Source organism: Calidris pugnax, unplaced genomic scaffold (genome assembly GCF_001431845.1).
Source record: "Calidris pugnax isolate Ruff unplaced genomic scaffold, ASM143184v1 scaffold358, whole genome shotgun sequence".
NCBI classification, from domain to species: domain Eukaryota; kingdom Metazoa; phylum Chordata; class Aves; order Charadriiformes; family Scolopacidae; genus Calidris; species Calidris pugnax.
In genome coordinates, this window is record NW_015091091.1 from 143,217 (window position 1) to 164,773 (window position 21,557).

General features: G+C 41.7%; 1 protein-coding gene across 1 annotated transcript in view; it reads left to right on the forward strand.

Annotated features, from left to right (window-relative positions):
• Positions 1-2: 2 nt before the first annotated feature.
• LOC106897298 (aminopeptidase Q-like) overlaps positions 3-21,557 on the forward strand; it is a gene marked incomplete at its 5' end in the record, with an annotated part of 36,234 nt that continues 14,679 nt past the window's right edge. Inside the window, 12 exons of the mRNA XM_014957871.1 lie at positions 3-406; positions 4,718-4,860; positions 6,041-6,180; positions 8,303-8,429; positions 10,656-10,810; positions 12,116-12,229; positions 15,797-15,940; positions 16,249-16,314; positions 16,450-16,515; positions 17,542-17,711; positions 19,115-19,191; positions 21,226-21,365. Coding sequence (XP_014813357.1) covers positions 3-406; positions 4,718-4,860; positions 6,041-6,180; positions 8,303-8,429; positions 10,656-10,810; positions 12,116-12,229; positions 15,797-15,940; positions 16,249-16,314; positions 16,450-16,515; positions 17,542-17,711; positions 19,115-19,191; positions 21,226-21,365 — 1,746 coding nt within the window. The remainder of the gene's footprint in view (positions 407-4,717; positions 4,861-6,040; positions 6,181-8,302; positions 8,430-10,655; positions 10,811-12,115; positions 12,230-15,796; positions 15,941-16,248; positions 16,315-16,449; positions 16,516-17,541; positions 17,712-19,114; positions 19,192-21,225; positions 21,366-21,557) is intronic.

Below are 21,557 nucleotides of genomic sequence, written 5' to 3' on the forward strand. Positions count from 1 at the left end.
CCGCCGGCGGCTCGGTGCGCCGCCTGCCCCGCCACCTCCTGCCCCTCCACTACGACCTGGAGCTGTGGCCGCGAGTGCGGCCGGGCCAGGCGGGACCTTTCTCCTTCGTCGGGCAGGTGAACATCACGGTGCGCTGCCGGCAGGACACGGAGGTGGCGGTGCTGCACAGCTCCGGGCTGCGGAGCCGGGGGGCCGCCGCCGTCCGCGGTCCTTTGACGGAACCCGGTGCCGCCGTGGAGGTGGCGGGGCTGCGGCAGGAGGCGGCGGACGAGACGGCGGTGCTGGAGCTGCGGGAACGGCTGCGGGCCGGGCGCCGGTACGTGCTGCAGCTGGGCTTCCAGGGCCGGCTGGAGGAGGACCTCGACGGGCTCTTCCTCACCCGCTACACCGACCAGGGACGGAGCAGGTAGGCGGCGGCCCCCCACCCCCGGCACCCCTCCGCCCACGGCAGCCCAGAGTCCCCGGTCCCGCCGCGGGGTCACGGGGGACGCGGCTCCGGGAGATGTTGCGTCTCCACAGACGGTGCCGGGGCAGGGCGGCCCGTGGGGAGCAGCTGGGTGCCCTGGGTGGCATTAAGAGAGATGGGTGCTCCGCACGGCGGGGATGCAAAGAAAACTGTGTCAGAAATTCACGTCTGTGCTCCGTGGTGGTCGCTTCTCCTCCCCAGAGAGCGCTGGCGAGGTTGCCCTGGCTTTCCCTTCAGCAGCCGACTTGGGCCACAGCGGCTGGCGGTGGCTTGGAAGGACCAGGCTGAGGTGGTTTGCAAAGACCTGCCGGTTCACGGGGGCGGGCGAGGAGCTGCTGCTCCAGAGTCAGCCTGCGAGGGCTTACTGAGGGTCTGCCCGACCGAAGATCTGCCTTTGGCTGAGGAGAGAGTCTCTCTCAACTCAAGTCAAGTGGCTTTCTCTGGACGTGTCTCTCTTTCTGTGCCTTCGAGGGGTCAGACAACACCTATGCCCGGTCCTTGGGAGCTGCCTCCATCCTGGTCCCACACATCTCTGTAGCACTGACAGCCCCTCACCTCCTCCAGACGTGTCTGTGGGGAGCGGGGCTTTACCCAGGATTTGGGGTGTGTGTTTGGGCATGGCTTTAGAGTCGTTGACCGCCTGTGGTTTCAGAAGTGTGGAGTGCAGGATGAGTGACCGCTTTAGACAGCTGGACTTTGAGGGTGCTATTGCACATGCAGTTGTTTGGCTGTCCTCAGACAGCCGATGGTTTCCTTAGTGAATGCCATTAGTATGCTTGCTTTTTTATTTTCTCTTGAACTGCAGAATGGGTAGTGGGGCAGTGTGAGCTTATCATCTATAACATTTTTTTTCACCCTCAAAATAATGCTGGCTTATCTATTTTTTTTTTTTTTATTATTGGGCATCTTCCAAAGGTTCATTGTGTCATAAACTTCTGGATGTGAAACTTGCTAAAGAAAAATGAAATTTAAGATGATGATTCAAATAGTTGCAGCCAAAGGCAAATTTCTCAAAATAGGTGTTTAAAGGAGAGGCAGATAAGTTGCGTATTTTAAAGTTATTTAATTTTTAATAATTAAAGATGTAGTGAATTGCTGAGGATGACCAGTCAGTGAGTCAGAAGGAAAACTAGAGTTAAAATTCAAGTGTTCTTGCCTCCTAGCCTATTGGTGAGTTCACTAAAATAAACTGTAGCTCAGCAGTGCATAGACTTCTTGTTCAAGCATGTAATATTGTTACCCACAAGATCCATACATGTGAGTCCCTATATGAGTAGCAATAATAAGAAATCACAAAATAATGTTAATAGTTTTTATTGGAGGAGGACTGTGTGGTTTTTCACAACGAGTTGGTTTTTCATCTGCCACCTCTTGAGTAAATCTTTGCTGATACCATTGTCTGCCACATCTGGAAAATTTAACTTATGCAGACCTTTTTTTTTTTTTTTTTTAAGAGAAAGGCGATAAGTTGGTTAGCCTTAGAGAAAAATGCAGTATGATAATAAGTATATTTAGGAAATATATGCTGTTTTTCTTCATTTGCTATTTCTTAATTCACTGATTGTCAGGATTGTCAGGAAATTCACAGTGTTATTTGTGCAAATTTTATGTAAAGGAAAACCTAGAATACTTTGCTTAACTTACATAATTAAAAACCATCCAAATAAGTAAGAAGGGAACAAGTCATTAATTACTTAATATTGTATCAGTGTGCTTTCTGATGCTGTATTAACTCAATCAACTCCTATCTAAGAATCACTGAATTGCACTATGACATTTTTTGGCACTACGACATATTTTGATTCATACTGTGTAAAATTCGGAGGATCTGAAAAAAAGCTATTGGCGGCTGTGCTGCACAGTAAAAAATAAGAAAAATGTTTTTAAAACATTAAAATGATATGTATAGTTCAATTTCCAGTTGTTTAAGGGATTGATGACAATTGTTCCATTTCATTCTTAGCTCATCATGAAGCAGTAATGAAATGTGAGACTGCAGCTTGGTTAAAGAGATGCCAGTGGTGTTCAGACATTGAAATAAATCAGAGGAAATCCACTGACTGCAGACATAACGTATTGTTTTGGTTATTTGTTCCTGCCCACATTCCTGATATTCTTGAATGGATTTTGCCATTTTTCTGCTTTAAAAGGCTTTCTCTGAATCAAGAGTACGCAGCAGTATCTTGTTTTTTTCCTTCGCTAGGAACTAAATCATCAGTTTACCAGTCATTTCCTAATATGATGGAGTCCAGTTATGCAGAAGGTGTTTTTTTGCCTTCCTCTTTTTGGTTTTTTTTTTTTTTTTTTTAGGAGTTATATTTCGAGGGATGTAGTTTGTAAAATCTAGCAAGCTGTTAATGATGGAAAAAGTTGGGTTCTAGTGGATAATATAGATCAGGAGTGATTTAAAAATGTTTGGTGCCCTTCAGCTGCCAGTACAAAGCCAGTTCCTGTTCTGTGAGGAAGCCGCTATCTCCAGCGGACTGCCCTGTGGCTCTTCTAAAGTGACTCATACCTGGATCCAGCAGACCTTTGGGGTCTGATTCCTGCGTGGATTTCTGACCTCAGGACGTGACTTAAACCACTGGCTGTAACAGTCAGTGTGCCATTTATCTACAGTCGTGTGGACTCCCCTATTTCTTGCATGCACTGCGAGTCCTACTGTGTTGTTTTGGTTTTTTTTAATATGTGCTTGTGGAACTGCTAGGAGACCTCTTGTTTCAGAAAAGTTTAAGCACAGAAGGGCAAGCTTTCAGTAGGCAGCTAGATCCTGAAGAGAAGTGTTGTCTCTGTACTGAATGCTCCATCAGAGCCTTGGCACCGGCATTTTTCATGATCAGATACCCACATTGCTCTCGGCAGGCTGGCAGGATTAGCTAGTTGATGCTGAGTGCTGTTCTCTGTCCTCTGCCCCAAGCCAGAGCCAGAGCACTCTGGCAAGGTGGTGGGGGAAAGCTGTTTGCAGAGAGACTGCTTTTCAGAAGTGCTAACCTCACCTCCGTGGAAAACAGAATGAACCAAAGCCCAAACTTCACTGCACTTCCAACACAAAAGTTGTTTGTTGTCGGTTTGATGATTGATGACTGCATATGTTTTTGCTTCTGTTGACAATTTGTACTACCCGCCTGATCTGGTCTTGCTTGCAAAGGAAAACTCTGTAAAAATGGGACCACTCTTCATGGACAGAGCACAGCCCATGTCTGTGAGGAGCAAAGGAAGTAAAAAAGGAGGATGCTCCCACTTTGCCAGCGCTAAGTATTTGAAGGCTTTTCTGTTGAAATAAGGAATCTGTATTCTGCATATAGCTGGGAGAGTCCATGCCAGGGTCTGGGTAGGCGGAAAGGTACAGAACCCACCTAGAACCCACCCTTCTTCTCTAGTGGTGCTGGATCAAACATACATGATGCAAAAGGTTTATTGTAGCATCGTTCTGCATACAGACCTTGCACTGCTGTGGATGAACCCGTGTATCTGACTCCAGGGTCACAGGATTCCTGTGGAGCCTACCATAAAGTGCAGGCTGTATGTCACCAGTGTTTCCAAGTCCTTGGAGAATTTTGCTTGGTAGCCAAGCATTCTGCACCTCCTGTGCAACGTCTATAAAGTAATTGACTGCATAGGGCTGATATTAACAGGCATCCCAAAATGTAATCAAACACAATATTTGCGCTGATTTTTATCAGTTGCTTCTGCATCAATTACTAGAACGAAGGCACAGGGGATTAGAACAGCATCAGTACAGTAATTGTACCTCAGAGCAGGGGATCTGAAGTTCTTCTCAGCTCTGTTTTGTATGAATCTGTGGGTAAGTCCATCAAAGGCAAAGGACAGAAATCATAGCAAGTAGCAGGTTTGGTGTTCTCTTGGGCTGGGTGTTAGTACTGAACACCCTTCATCTGAGGAGGGGACCGGCAGTTGGGGGCAGCTGCTGCCCAGAACAGGATTCTGCTTGCTGTAAAACTCCCTTACTTTGAGCCACTTCAGGGTTTGCATTACGGTTTAATTCTTAGGTATTTTTGAAATGAAAGAAATAAAATAGAAAAGATGTTAACACAAAACTTCATTATGCTATCAGTATTACAAATAACGTTATTCTAATGAGATGGCATTTTTAGGAGAATAACCTGAAAGCCGCTAGACATTCATGTACTATACAGGATGCATTCCGCATTTTCCCCTTTTTATGCACTATATATTGATTCTGACCAGTTGTAGCATGCTGGACTAACCTTTCTTGTTTTTTTAATATAGTATGCTGATTGCCTCCCAACTGGAACCAACGTATGCCAGGACTGTTTACCCATGTTTTGATGAACCTGCCATGAAGGCCACATTTAACATCAGAATTGTCCATGACCCAAGCTATGTGGCTCTTTCCAACATGCCTGCTATTGGTAGGTAAACAGCAAGCAGACTTATGGGTCTTTTCCCCCCTAAATTACATTTTAAAAGCGTGTAATTTATCTGAATAGGTTATAACATCCGATACAGGAGTGTTCTGTTGTCCGTGTGCTAACGCCTTGAAAATATACAGATCTGTGCCTAGGAGCTTAAAAATTTGGAGACAGTTACTCATAATTAACATCTCTGATGGCAATAATTCCGTAGTTTTGTCAGTTGCGATGCGCTCTCCTCCGGTTTTTGGAGGCTGCCTAGGGTTTGTTTCTTGCCATTTACTGCTTGGTTGCACGTCTGCCTGGCTGCACATCTGCTTAAAAGACAACGGCAGCCCCAGTGTGCAAAGCCTGTAATTGTGGTATTTGGGGATTCCTTTCTTTCTAAGTAGATTTTAAGACATATTTACAGCATATGAAAAAAATGTTTTATGGGGCAGAGACACTATAGACTCCTGTGCACGTGCAGAATGAGAGGACTAGAAGGCTCTGGAGATGCTGCTCCTGTCCCTTGCTGGGATGTCATGTGGGATGCATATGGGATATAAGATTCCAAAGAAATTCCATAAAATAGTATTCCTGCAGAAATCTGTTGTATCTCTGGCTGCCTTCCTAATGGCTTTTTTTCTCCAGTTCAGTGCCACAAATCTTTGGTTTGCACCTAAATAATTTTCAGCCATAAAAGGGAAGTTTTATGAGATTTGCATGGAAGTTAAGTAACTTAGGAATTATAATAGATGGGATCTCTGTGAGAATTGCTTGAAGCATTTTCTTTCCCCAAGAATCTTGCCCATGTCCCCCTTCTTTGGAAGGAAGGTATCTGATTAAGTATTTCATATAACCCATATTTGAATCATAATAAATCATACATTTTAGAGATATGCAGCATGGCATAAATTGTCCGTGGTTTGCCCACATCCTAAAACTGATGCAGTTTGATATCCTTCCAAGACTTCAGTTAAGAAGCTCTAGAGTGTTTTGGTGTTTGCATGGAAGATGATGACTCCAATACATGGCAGTAGCAACAAGTCTGGCTGCTTGCCTTCTGCCAGAAGCATGTGAAGTTAGTGCAGAAATTCAGCATATTGAGGAGAGGTGTAAAAACCATACAGAAAACACAAAGTTCCTTGTTTGTTATGGAAGAGCAACGGTTTGACTATTTCTTTGATATTTTTTCTAGATGTATCCGACATGAAAGATGAAAATGGAAGCCTGTGGACTGTTACCACGTTTAACACTTCACTGAAAATGTCAACTTACTTGACTGCTTTTGTGATTTGTGATTTTGATTATGTCACCAGAACTGAGCGGGGAAATGAGGTAAATATGAGGCTGCACAACACATTATAGCAGTTTACAACAGAAGTTGGCTCTGTGGTGCATCATGTGCTTTAGAAGATACAACTGACATTAATGGTGCTTTCCATTCCAAAACTATTTGCTGATGCTAACATTTATCCTGCAGATATTTCTGCGGAAAGCTTTCCTTTAAGACAACTATTTTATTATCCTGTCATTTCATACAATTCCCCAAAGAGGTATGGGCTCTGTATGTTAAAACTTTGGGAGCAGGTACTCTGCAGAAAGTACTGGTCGTAATTCAGGGTCTTCTTATCTTCTTAGCTGTCTTTGTTGGAAAAAAATACCCATTTCCACTGCTGTGACAAACCGCTGAAGTTCAATGCCTTATTCTTCAAGACCCTTTCATGAGCAGTGTCATTACATCAGTAGGAGCAACACTGTGCTCCAAGCATTTTGTATATTAGTATTTTAAACTTTTATTCTGCAGTTGGCACATTTTTTAGCATCCAAAACTGGCTGTTTTGTGTTTGAAGTTTCTTTGTCAGTGAGTATTCAGCTTTTCTTTTACACTACAATGGCCAAAGTTTCATGAGGGAAGCTGTAAAAAAATATACTCTGTTGGCACCAGTTGTTTCACTTTCCTTCTTTTTGCTGAAAGTCGACAGATGTATCAAGCTGTTCCAAAACAAACTCGTGCATAAAGTTATTAAGGGTAGCATATATTTGCTGTGCTTAATAAATGAGAGCACAGTGTTAGCTTCACGGTGAGTTCACTGTCATCCTGCTGGGGGAAGGTGGGACAAGGTGAGAGGACAGTCCGAGGTCACCTAGGCACCACGGTATTAGCTCCTCTTTAAAGCGAATATTGGACTTGATATATCATACCTGCTGTCCCCTGTGCAGATGGCTCTGTCTGTGGTGCTTTTTTCTTGGGCTGGTGTGTACCCACAGCAGACAGCAAAGCAAAGGGCTCACAAGAGTGTGTTTCAGAGGGAAGAGTGTTCTGTGAGATAGAGGGGAGAGGGTGTTTGACCCCTTGATTTCAGAGAGAGAGGTGCTCCATCTGCACCTCTTCAGTGTTTGTGTGATCATGTTCATTGTGTCTGTTTTCTCATTTCTGGTAAGTCATTTACAGTCCGAAACACCGGTATTATAACTCAAAGCTCATACTAGAATTGGGATTTTAAGTCTGCCCATTGTGTTTAGGTTTTCCAAAGTAAAGTGGTCTGGTTTTCAATCTCCTCTGAAGCCTTGGCTGAAAATAGTGGCTCAGAGCCACTGAGGATACTCCGTTGACTGAATATGCTTTATTTTTTCCTGTGTAGATTAAATCCTGAGGCTTCCAAAAATATGCTTCTAGGGTTGTGCTGTGCAGCTCCTTATTGAGACCATGTATTTCATTTAGATGCAACAAATGCGTGGGACCTGAGCTGTCAGGCACCTGGGGGGTGTGTGTCTCACATCCAGAGGCCCATGGCAGAGATAAGAACCTTTTCTCAGTCTGCTCCATCACCTTGGGCAAGCAGCTGCCCTTTTCAGTGCCGTGACAAAGCAAATGGGCACGGGAGGAGAAAGCTTTCCTTGCTGCTGCTGTCTCTGTTACTCAGGGGTACAGATGTCATCTGCTCAGGTGCCATCTGCTCTCTCCAACAGCAGTGGGAGGCCAGTGGTCTGTGTCAGGCTGTGAGAAAGTTTAAGAGAGAGTCTGGACAGCAAGTGTTCTCTGAACATCCATCTCTCTCTCTTTGGGGAAAGAGTAGTGAGCTGGAGGAAAGTTCATCACCCAGACTCACTGGCTGGAATACATTGGCTTAAGATGTGTCATTCTAAATAGTTTTACAGCATTTCCCATTTAATAAAAGAAAAACTAGGAGTCTGTTTGTTCCAGCAACGTATAGTGGGATTTGAATCTTGGCCTTTTTGAAGTACTGGAACTCTTCTAGATTTTAGCAGGATTAGGCTCTGTGCCACTTTCTGTTAGGTCCAGCGAAACTTGAGTTGGGACTTTTTCCATTAAAAGCTTTATTGCATGGTCTGGTGTGGAGAGACAGCATTTTCAAACAATGATTCACAGAAGAGAAGCAAAGAAAATGAAAATATGAGGGTTGTCTTAAAATGACACTTCCTTGTTTTATTGCAGATACGTATTTGGGCTCGGAAAGAGGCAATTAAAAATGGGTACGTTGACTATGCTTTAAATATTACAGGCCCGATATTTTCATTTCTGGAAGATTTACTTAACGTCAGCTACCCTCTGCCAAAGACAGGTGAGATTACTTGTTTTCTTAAATGGACCAGAAATGGCTGCTGATGGTGTACCATTCACAGAAGCAATGGTTTCTTTTTCAGTTTTCTCTTTTCACAGTTTACCACATTCATGGGATAAAACCCTTAAGTTTAACTCACTGAATTCTCCTTTCTACATCATGGCTCTTATTAACCTGTAACCGGAATCTTGCCTTCACATCCCACTCATTCTTTTAAAACATTATTTCCTAATAAAGGGGCGGATAGGTCTACAAAGTGGTTAGAAAAGAGCTGTTGACTCACGTGGCTATTTCTGGGCTGCAGAGACCATACCAGGCAAGGACGTTGTAGTCCCTACCTCCTCCTGGTAAATCCATGCTTGTTGTATCCCCTATCTCCCCAAACCGCTCCTTGCTTTCTTCAATATCTCCCTGCCTTCCCTGTGAGTTCCCTGTGAGTTCCTGCACATTCCTCCCGAGAAAAAAAGGACTCCTGCAGGAAAACATTGTTTCTACTTAAAATGGACATGGGGTTAATCAGTTAAGTCAAGCTTCAGTCAATAAAAAAGGGTGCCATCATGTAGTTCCACTGTACAATTTGTCTGCTACTTGTACTTGGATTCCCAAGGGCTTCAGCATAAATATTGTGGGGAAACCTGCTCTTTTATGCAAATTGGTAGAATACCGAGAGCACAGAAGGCAGGTCTTGTTTAAAGTGGGTTTTGGAACTGCCCATGATCTTACCAGATAGCAGGACTGTGGGGGAAGAATTTCCTACCTTCCTTGACTAGATAATTTGTTGATTTGTCAAATCGATATTTTGGCACTTGAAAGAAATAAAATTTTCATCTCTGTAAATGTATTATCTCCCAGCGTATTTAGAATAACTTGCAGAATTACTCACTACACTTCATATGGAAAATGCGATGTATGCAGTCTTCACTCTTTAAATTTTGTTATCGTAGTAATCATACAAGCTACTCAAGAGCTGTAGACGATTCTGTTTCATGCTTGTGTTCCTCTGTTTAGCAGCCATGTCCATGCATTTATTCATTAGTATAAAAATACTACAAAATTGAAGTAGAAGAACGGTATTGCAGGCGTTCTGTTAGGTGAGATTTCAGTTTCACAAAATGCTGTAGTGGCATTACACTCCCCACTGCAATCTCATGCGATACCAACTGCATTTCCCACTGACCCTAAGTTCTGCTTAAAGAATCTATAGGATTAGATCAACCAAGAATAGCTACTTGTAAACACTAGAGATTTATATCGTGAACTCAAAATGTGAAATTAAGAATAAACACGTTTAAAATCAGGGATACTTACAGGGTTTGTCTTCACCTGATTTTAATGCAGTAATAATAGAGCTCTCTTGCCCCAAGCTAGCTAGATGGTGGCTGCCTCCCCGAAAGTGAAATACCTTTGCTGTGAGCCTGAGGCGATACGCCCCGCTGAGACGCGGTCTGGCTGTGCTTGGGTTCGACACCACCCTTCCATGAGCTGCCTAGCTTTTGGACTGGAGCTGGCTCCTGGTCAGCTGGTTTGGAGAACAAGCTTGTGTCTGCTTCCAAAACGCTTTGTATACCTTTTCCAAATTTTGCTCTTTGCTGCTGAGTTTAAACAGTGTATATTTCTTTGAGATCTTTGAGGTTTTGTCCAACTCTCACATGTGAACTGGAAAAGTTCTCCCTGTGCATAAGGCAGAAGGGGAGTACAGAGGTAGGTTACAGCCACACTGTGGAAACAAAGAGCTGATGTTTCTAAAGCACCTTTCAAATAAGAGTGGAAAGGATCCCCGTACTCACACAGCTGATTTTTTGTATCAGTTGCTTGGCTGAAAAAAGTGGTAAGTATGATCTCTCCCAAACACAAGAGAAACTCATACAGAGAAAGATTTCTGAGACCCAGCAGTGAATATATTCTTGTCTAGCATTGGCAGAGTACAGCCTTCATTTTTGTTCAAAACATTTTTATGTACAAGATGAAGTACAGATCTGAACTTTGTGGAAATTCATTATGTGGTTCCCTGAAAGAGTGGCAACCGTAGGTGAAAAGTATGACAAGAAGAGATTTCACAGACCGTTTGCAAGACTGTTGCCATAATATCACAAAGAACCACTAAAATGTAGTATCTTTTAATTGCCCACTGAACCAGTTTAAACGTTAAAATCATCCGAGCATTTTACTTCCAAAAATTTTAAAAGTACATTTTTTTTTTTTTTCCCTCTGTTTCAATCAATGTAGATCTGGTTGCGCTGCCTGATTTTGGAGCAATTGCTATGGAAAACTGGGGGCTAATGACTTTCCAAGAATCATCACTGATGTACCTCCCAAGTGATAAATTCACAAGCAGAAAAGCAATGATTGCCATAATTGTGTCACATGAGATAGGACACCAGGCATGTGGTAAAAAATTCTGTACATTTGTTTACCTGGCTGCTGCTGTTACAGTCACTCATCAGTAAAAGAAAAATACTGAATGAAAAATAGTAGGGCAGGTGCAGGCACAAGACTATTTGATCATATGTTGCACAATATTAAAAAATAGATTCTGGCATATTCCAGAATACGTGCTGACTGCACAGGACTCATTGATACAAAACCGTTAAGGGGCTACCTGTTTTTTTCTTATACAGAACCTGAATGTTGTACTTGAAAATACTGTAGGGATGACACAGTGCTCACTATGTCCAGTATAGTTAGTAATTTGGTGGGAGAACTAATGGACTTTATAAGTATTCTTTTATAGAGGCAGAGAATGTACATATTGCAAAAAGTATTTGTTTTTCTGCAAGAAACAGCCTGTGGTATGATAGAACAAAATTAACATGAACACCTTGGTCCAGTTTTCATAGAGTTTTTTTCTTATTTGTTTTGGAATGATAATGCAGTTTCACTTCATTATTGACTATGTTTAATTTACTGTTGTTGGCCAGAGCAACAACTGTTTGCACTTAGTCAACAAAGTTAGCGAGAGAGTTTAACTTGGCTAGTGCACTTGTATGCCTTTCTGACAAGGTCTGTAACTTTTCAGACCTTCAGATGAGCAGAGTGTTTTTATTGCAGGCCAATAAAGCAAAAGTCAGTGCTTAATAAACTCTACTTTAAAACAAAGTTGAAGTTCAAGTATTTAAGAATTAACAAATAAAATACAAATCCACAAGTGGTCATTTTTTTGTAAAATAGGAGCTGCCAAATATGAGTATGTAGCAGCTGTTGTGGAAGTTTTATTGCTTGCCAGGATAGGGATTTGCTGATTTTGGAAATGGTTGTTTCCCCAGTTCTGTCATTCCCCTGACAATTTCCTTTTGTTAAGAACATGGAAAAATGTTTTTGTAATTGCTTGATAAATGCCCTACTTGTAATCATAGCCTTATATGATCTTTTAGATATTTAAATTTTATTGTGAAGTGTTTAGAATTAAATAGAGTAAAAGAATGACATAAAGCACTGGCATCCATATTCATGGTATGAAATTGTAGAGGGAACAATTTAAAAATGACTGCCCCAAACCTCTGACTTTTTCCAAGGTCCATCTTTTCCTACTGAATTTTCACTATCTGAAGGAATATCTGGCACTTTATTCAATTGATATGTACACATTAAATAAAGTTACTTCAGCATAGGTATGTGTTTTTAACCTGCAAAATGAAAACAGCAGTCTGAAGAGTTTTTGAGACTTTTTTTTTTTTTTTCTACTTAAGTGGTTTGGAAATCTGGTTACAATGAGCTGGTGGAGTGATCTGTGGCTTAAAGAGGGACTGGCATCTTACTTTGAGAATCTGGGAGCTATCTTTGTTGAACCCAAGCTTCCTCTGGTAAGTAGTAATGCTGACTGAGGTATGATAAAGTAGCAAAGTTCCAGCACGTACAAAGAAAAGGAAGGTGCAGGAGATGGGATATAATTAATGCATGGTATTAGTAACTTAACTCCCCTGGGAAGAACCAGCAAGTCTTGATTCTTCCCTGGAAGGTCTCCATCTTCTGGGAGCCATGTTCATACCCAGCTCATAGAGGTGGTGCAGAGGATGACTGGACAGCCGGGATTCTGCAGTGATGTTCGTATTTTGCCCTAGAGCTGTCATGTAGCAAACCCCGCTTTCTCTCCTGGATCCTGTAGCTGATGGTCTGCCCCCTCCTGCCTGTCCAAGCTCTTTTCCAGGCATCCCACACTTTAGCTATCATTACCTGGCAGTGACTAAGTTGGGCTATTTTGAGTCTGTTTACTGCACTGGGTCCATGGACGTCTGGTTGCAGATAAGGCAAATATAATGCACATAGCTAATTTTATGGCAGGCTAAAACTGCTTCTCGTTCCACCCACATGGGAATAAGCATAAATCTCATAGCCTGTTAGAAAACTCCATCATTAAACTCTGAGACAGGAGGATAGGTGCTGCTAATTGTAGCCATGAGATGAGATGCCCCTGTGCAATTATAAATGTCTGTGCATGGTGCCCTCAGCTTCTGAAGAAAGGAGAAGCATTTTGTCTGGGCAGGCCTGAGACTGCTGTCAATCCAGTCTGCTGTTTATTTAGCTCAGATGAAATACCATTCATCACTTTCCTTTTCCAATTCACCTAAGTACTTAATTACATGCTTAATTGGAAACTAATATGGGCACGTCGGACAAATTCTGTCAGGAGGATTTTTAGGTCATGGGATACGCTAACCTTCTGCTTTGATCTTCAAACAACAACTCTCTTTATTCTCTGTAATGCCATATTTTAATATCATTGAAGAGTGTAAAGGCTGCCAGATTTTAAATTAGAAATAAATCCTTGTCTACTTTTTGATTTTAATCTTCTGATTTAGAAGCTTGCATTTCTGTAAATCAACAATTGCCACAGTTATGTGATGTGCCTCAGAAATCCAGAGTGAATTACACAGACGTGAGAATACAGGTTGCTCTTGTGCAGTCCTGTGGGGCGTGCGCATTCACAGATTCACAGAATTGCTGAGGTTAGAAGGGACCTCTGGAGATCATCTGGTCCAACTCCCTGCTCAAGCTGGGCCACCTAAAGCCAGCTGCCCAGGACCATGTCCAGGTGGCTTTTGAATGTCTCCAAGGATGTAGACTCCACAACCTCTCTGGGCAACCTGTGCCAGTGCTAGGTCACCCTCGCAGTGAAAGAGTATTTCCTGATGTTCAGAGGGAACCTCCTGTGTTTCAGTTTACGCTCATTGCCTCTGGTCCTGTCACCGGGCATCACTGGAAAGAGCCTGGCTCCATCCTCCTTGCACCTTCCCTTCAGGTATTTGTATACATTGATGAGATTCCCCGGAGTCCTCTCTTTTCCAGGCTGAATAATCCCAGTTTTCTCAGGCTTTCCTTATAGGAGAGATGTTCTGTTATGGTCATCATCTTTCTGGCCTTTGCTGGCCTCTCTCCAGTACCTCTGTATCTTTCCTCTACTGGGGAGCGCAGCACTGGACCCAGAACTCCAGGTGTGGCCTCACCAGTGCTGAGTAGAGGGGAAGGATCACACCTCCCTCGACCTGCTGGCAATACTCTAAATGCAACTCTAGATACCATTAGCCTTCTTCACTGCAAGGACATATTGCTGGCTCGTGTTCAACTTGGTGTCCTTCATGTCCCCAGGTCCTTTTTCACAAAGGTGCTTTCCAGCTGGACAACACTGTACATGTCCAGGCATATACTGGTGCTTGGGATTGTTCCTCACTAGATGCAGGACTTTTGCACTTGCCCCTGTTGAACTTTCTGAGGTCCCTGTCAGCCCATTTTTCCAGACTCTTCAGGTCCCCTAGGATGGCAGCAGGACCCTTTGGTGTATCAGCCACTCCTCACAGTTTTGTGTCATGTGCAAAGTCACTGAGGGTACACTTTTCCCGTCATCCAGATCATTAATGAAGATGTTGAACAGGACTGGAGCCCATACTGACCCCTGGAGTACACTGCTAGTCACTGGCCTCCAATTAGACTTTGTGCCACTGGTCACCACCAAATTACAAACTGAACCCTGAAAATTAAATTTACTGGCTGTTTACAAGGAGAAAAGTTGGTCAACAAACTTGATCCCATTACTTGGAAGCCTGAGTTCTTCTCCTTGAGAAGCAGAAGTGCTTCAAGTGGCCTGCAGTGTTTTAAAAATTTAGGGTTTTTTTCTTTACCTTGATAATGATGTCATTTTCCATCCTGTGTTTGGACAGATACTCAGCTGTGGGACAGGGGATCATCATTTGTGTTATGGTTTGAAAAACCCACAACAATCTATTGTCATTTAGACAGTTATTCTATCACCTGATGACTGTCCCCCACCCAGGAAGGGAAATGGAGGTAAACAAGGAAACACGAGGGTTGAAATATAAATAGATTTAGTAGGAGAAGACTAAATAATTAGCAATAATACTAAAGAACCAGTATTGATCCTGATACGAATATACATACAAGGATTTTACTCCCTCAGTTCTATCAGTAGAAGCTGTCCACTCCCAGCAGGGGAGAGCAAATGTGGGACAGTGCCAGCACTGCAGCTTCAGGAGAAAGGGAAGGGCGCAGGTGTCCAGCACCGGGGCAAGAAGTTCTTTGGAGCACCACCATCAAGGGTGAGAGAGAGAGAATTATGCAGCAAACTTTCTAATTTATATGGAGTATGACATTCATGATATGAAATAATCCTGTTGGCCAGCGGGTTGAGTGCCCAGGTCTTGCTCCTCCTCGTCCCTGCACCTGGCAAGGCTCAAAAACACCGAGACCTTGACACCCACACACCATAGCTGGCTACAACACAAATATTTTAATGAATTCAGACACTGGAATCTCCCGAAAGTGCAGTTTTCCCAAACATTAGAAATTAGTCCTGTGTCGCTCAAACCAGGACAATTTGTAAAAAAAGAACTTCAGTAATTTACACCAAAGGAGCTATTTTGCCAACATATTTCTTACTGTATGACAGCAGAAATGTTGCATGGTTAAGCCTTGCTACCCTTAGTATCTTAGGTTTTAGGTTATTGATCAGGGTTGCCGCAGGAGTAACTGACAACTTAGGAGGAAAATGCTGCCATATTAAAGACATACAGATGTAAATGAGATACAGGTTTTCAATTTTCAGTATTTGTTCATTGGTTGTTTAATATAGTTGTCTTATTTTAACCCATGGATTACACTGCAATAGTCTTTGTCAGGCTCAAGCCCACAGTCTTCTAAGACGTAAAATTTTTGCTGCTTATTAATGTTTCATGTGGAAAATGTTAAGATCAGGTGTATGGTCCCTTTTACTTCGTGGGAAAGTTAGAGGCAGGCAAAAAGGATCGATCCTTGTTTATCTATAGACTACTTCTACTAGTGCTAATACCATAATCTGCATTCTCTATTGAGAATAAGTATTTTCTGTTCAGCTCACTTAATTTGTCTTTTTCTTGCAGGACAAAATCTTTTATGATCATGTTGTACAACCTGTCTTAAGGGAAGACAATGAAATAGGAGTTCGATCACTGTCAGAGAGTGAAGACAAGATCAAAGGACCATTTTCTTTAATGTCTCTGTTTGACAGCATCACATACAACAAGGTTAAAGAAATACAAAATTCTTCCTGATTCTTGTATATTCTAAACTAATAGTACAAAGTAGGTTTGAATTAAGATGGTTTTTGTAGGTTGTTTTGTCATTCAAAATTTGTTTCTGCTGCACACAGATTCATTGGATGTTGCAAATCTATTTGGCTATGAAAGAAATGGCAAAAACATTTTTAACATGCATGAAACATGAAGCATAGGAGTAGCCTAACTTCTCTGAAATATAGTTTGAAAAAATATTGCAGTAATAATTGCAATAATAACTCATGTTTTCTCACAGATTTTTTTGTTTTGTACTCCAGGGGGCTACTATTACCTGGATGCTTTCTGGTTTCCTGACTGAAAAGTTGTTTATTAGAGCACTTACTGTAAGTTAGCAAAACTAATGCCTTTATCTTGATTTATAAACTTGAAAATGAAAATTGTACAAATTGCTGTTTGCCTTGATGGTGTTTTTCATTGAACACTCATGAATTCTGATGCTTCTGTTTGTTTCCATACAGTCATATCTGAAAGAATTTTCCTTCTCAAATGCTAACCAAGATGATCTCTGGACTCACATACAGATGGTACACAGTTTATCTCCAGTATTCTTGCTCTGCTGTTTAACACCATCCAAATTTAGGGTATATACTATTTGTAGAAGACTGCACTGGAATTTGGCTATCCCTAGTGCAGTCCTTCTCTCACATAAAATTTGCTTTGCTGGCTCTTTTGGCTAATGTCTTCACAAGTGTTTATTTGGCTGCTTTACTGCACCTGAGATCAGTGGAGCTAAGTAGAGAGATGAGATGGGAATGAGGGCCAGGTGGAGTTTTGGGTTTCATGGAGATTGCCTAAGCCTACGTGAAATTCCATAGCCTATTCTTCTGGAGCTTAAGTTTTGCCGTATCAGAGTGTGTGATGCTGAGGGCTTGACGATCAGAGACACTGATATGTCACAGATCCAGCAAAGTCTATACCCAGGGCAGTAGCTTAGCATTTCATGCTTTGCTGGTTTTGGAAGAAATATGAGTAAGAAAACTAATAATAGGTTTATTTTTTAAAACTCCACTTTCCTGTTCCTCTAAAGAGGGCTTCCATTGTGTTGCAGGCTCAGGTTAAGAATGAGAGTGCCACAGTTTCAGATATGCAAGGCTGTCATGTCTTTTTAGTCAGCAGAGACTGGACCAATTCACACTAGTTGGGACTGTAGCTTAGATCTTTTTGTTTTGTCTTTGCTATTCAGTTTGTCACTTAAAAATCTTTGTGTTCCAGCAGCTTTATTTGAATGAAATTAATAAATCAAGTCTGTCATAGCCATACAGGGGTGTAAGTATATTAATACCAGAAAGAGAAAGTTTAGCAGTCAGGTTATAAGAATGAGAAATGTCACCTCAGTATTTCATAATTCCTAAAAAGGCTTATGCTGTCCTTATTTTAATGTCAATGATGTCTTCTGGACTGTGGTACATTGATCTTTGTCCCTAAATCAAAGACCAGCAAACTGCAGTTATATTTTGTCTAATATGTTAGAAAAACCCTTACTATTGCTGAAGCTGTATCAGTAAGTACCTATTTATCATAAATATTTCTAATCCCTGTTTCTCTCACAGGTCATAGATGCACAGGATAAAGTTCAGTTGCCAGCACCTGTAAAACAAATAATGGATTCCTGGACATGCCAAAATGGGTTTCCAGTTTTAACATTAAATCTAACCACTGGCACAATCACTCAGGAACAATTTCTTAATAAAAAAAATGAAAACAGTACTGATACTTACAAGTATGTTTAGCTTGTGTTTTTATTGTATGTTTTTACCCTATTTTATGTTTTGACTATCTGATTTTTTTAATGTTTTTTCTTGTCATGAACTTTCAAGTAAAATCTGTTTCAGACTGAACTTTGCAATAGTTCTGCAAGACACTTGTTTTGCCAAAAGGTCGCTTTCCTCTGGAGTAGTGACTTTTCCAGCCGTGTAATGGCTTTGTAAGGACAGACACAGGCCATGAAGAGGTTGCAGGGCAGGAGTTTTGCCTGGCATTTTCTTCTTTCCTCATCCCTCGGTTGTATGGACTTGGGACCTGGATCGACCATGCTGCAGCTTCTTTCCAGTCCACATTTTCCTAGTCTCTTCTGCTTGGCAAGGATAAAGGGGTTGCATTTAAGTACTTATATAAATGCCTCCTTTCTCAGAAAGTGCTGAGTACCTGACATGCAGCTCTGAAGTTCCTGTCAGTGAGTGTTGCACAGTGCCTGGTTCTTTTGAAAGCTGTGCTGCTTATTTAGATGCCTAAAAACGGTGATAGAAGGACCTGCCTTTGGTCACCGACTTTGGAAACTCATGGCTAGAGTTTAAACTTTCATGAAATTCAACAGCTGTCAGGAGTGTTGGGATGCATGGATGAGGCCCATGAGATGAGTTCTCATGCAGGGGGAAAATATAAAGGAGAGCAAAACCCAAAGCAGTTTTTCCCTGGCTGGTGTTGTTTGTCGTACAAACAGTAAAAGAAATGTTGATGAGAGCCACAGAGTTTTCTTTGCTCCGAAGCTCCAGGAATCGCAGAGCATTAGTCCATCCAGCATTTTTGGTAAGCTCAGATAAGTAGTTCCAAGTTACAATTGTTAAGTCTTTTACTGTAGTTAGCAAGAGGCAATACCATCTGAATGTAAGATAATCCAGGATATGCATTACATCGTTATTCAGAGTTTTGAAGCTTTCATTTGTTTTTGCCAGGAGTTTTACAATCCCTTAGAAAGGAAATTACAGTTGTCAGAATTACAGTTGTATTGCTTGCCTGGGGCCTTTTTTACTGGATACTCTTATGAAAAGGATCTTTATGTTCTCCAGAAACAGGGTGAAGTTTAATAAGTGAGGAGAATAAATTTATTGTCTGAAGAAGGAAAGCCAGAGCACAGAGATACAGCCGTATTTAAATACCTAGCACTGAACAATTTTCTAGATATGAGTGCCTATTTAAAGCCATGCTAAAACTCCCTTATCTTTGATGAATCTAAGTACTGATCCCATGTAAGTACCACCATCTGATGGAGTTTTATGAATCAGAGAGGAGAGAAGGTAGACAGAGATTCTTGTAAGAAGAAACTCATCTGCATCTAGTTTAGCACCAGCTGAGAGGGACTTTTTAAGCATAAGTATTAATCTTTATATCTTTTTTTTTGTTAAGCAACACATGGATTATTCCTATTTCTTGGATGAGAAATGGATCATCACAGCCCTTAATATGGCTAGATAACAGCAGCAGTAAGTAATGTTCACACATGCTACTTTCCCTCTTTTTCAGACAATAAGACAGCTTGAGTGGGTGATCATTTCACAATATATGCACACTTAAATAAACAAGCAGTGGATGTTTATTCCTCTGAACGCTCTAAAGTTAAATCAACTAGTGATCACTAAGGTAAAAAATCAGAAAATTTGCAGAAAAGAATTGTTAGGAAGCACTTGCTTGGAAGGACTAGTGTCATGTGCTTAACTTGTGTTATTGAAGTGATACCAATTCTGTCTCCTCACCCATCATGTGATTTAAGAGCTACAGAAGTTATGAAAAAACCCCATCATGTTACATCTGCCTGAAGGGTCTACAATGAAGTAGAAATTCAGTCTCTAAAACACATTCCACTTGTGTTTGAAAGGTGTGTATCAAACTTATCAGACACTATTCAGTCAAGGAACTTGCATTCGCCTTTCAAGATTAAAAAATAATAATCTTCTTTTTGACTTTTTGATGCCTGAATAAACAAGTGCTTTCTTACAACGGTAGAAATGTTAAGTGTAATTTTAAATTCAGTTACCATTTTGTTCCTGAGATTGAAATGAATTCTGGTGGAGAACTGTTGTGTAGTCTTTCAGAGGTATTTGTCAGAATGGTTTTGGTAATGAGGGATTTGACGCAAAGTACATTTTCAACTTGAATTTTGGAATAGTTGCTGCAGTGGCATAAAATACATAAAGAGGAAACATCTCAAAAGTAATTTTGTGTATGTGCATTTTTGCTGCAAAGAGCTCTGGAGGAGCTAGTTTATCTTACTTCTAAACAGGTTAAATTAAGCTCCAAGCTGAGCTGCTACCAGCAGCTGAGCGTGTCCATTCAACACTGCACTGTGCAGTGTTAAAAGCCTCTCCTGTTGGTGCAGGGCTGCTCAGGCAATGTCTACATACATAGCTTCTGCCCATATAAGACACTGTCCCTGAGTGAGATGTCTGTGCAGCAGCAGATACACTAGGAGGACGGTGCTGTTATGGTAGAACACGTTTCACTCAGCCTGGGGAGTGGAGGAGCATAATTTTGCTGTTTTAGTGGGATCTAAAAGTGCTCTTGATGATTAACAGAGCATTGAATCAATATGCCATTCCAGAGGAAGTACTGTTGGTGCCATGTTCCAGCCACCCATGCTGTTTTAAAATGGCTAAGCCATTTTAAAATAGCTTTTCCCATCTCGTTTAACTTAAGAAGATGACTGGGGATGAATCCTGTAGTACTTCCTCTGTCAAAATACATTGAAGTCTCAGTCTTCTGTTCAGAGTAAAGCAGTGCTGGGTCTAAACTACTCACCAATAGTGGTATATTACCTAAGAGAGTTTGTCTTCTTAAATCAAGATGATCATAGCCAGTTAAAGAAGCATTTGAATCTTCTTCTGTGAGGCAGCTAGAGCCTCCAAGGCTGCAGAGGTTCCTTCAGATCTGCTGTAGGCAATCAGAAGCAGGCAATCAGGCAAGCAGACATAAAGTGTGTAGGAGTAAGATGAAATGGGACTGCAGAAGGAGGCCTTTAGTGAGTGGTGTAACTCAAAAAGACTACAGGACTGTTTTATTTAAAATAAATGCTTGTCTCTTGCATAAACTTTCCTGTTTTGCTTTCCTTGATCCCCGTTGATGTGAACACTGGTAGGTAGTTGGTTTTTCTGCAAAGTACAGAGCGCTGTGTTTTGGAGCAGCAGCGGGAGCAGCAGTCGTGCTGGGGGTGCACGCTCTGCAGCAGCCATGGGAGGGTATCGCTCTTCATCCAGACTGTTTATTCTTGGGCAGCCTTTCTGAACTCTCCCCTTTGCCATCTCAAGGCGCCCGGTACCTGAGGGGTCATTGGCCTGCTGACATTCTTCTGCTGTCCAGAGCAGAGATCACAAATTGACCAAGCTTTTGGGGGATTCTCTTTGAGTCCAACCTCGAACTCGTGTGTCAGATCTCAAAGAAGTACCAACTCCAGTGTTTATAAATGCAAGGGAATTTAGCAGTGCATAGAAAACAAAATGATACGTTTTAATGTCACTTTACAGAAGTGTTTCCTGAAATGCAAGTATCAGAGTCAGAATATGACTGGATCCTGCTAAACGTAAATTTAAGTGGATACTACAGGGTGAACTATGATCAAGTAAACTTAAAAAGATTGGCACGCTTGCTTGAAAATGATCCAAAGGTAAGATCGTATTTGTTTTCTCAAGCTTATAAATTGACTTTTCCAATGTATGCCTTTTTGCAGCTCTTATCAGTAATCACACTGATGAAACCCTGGTATAATGGGAAATTCAAGTATCACATAAGAAGAAATGATCCACTGTTGCACCACTAAAGTCACTGGCAGCTTTCCATAGTGGAAGAGGAACAGGCC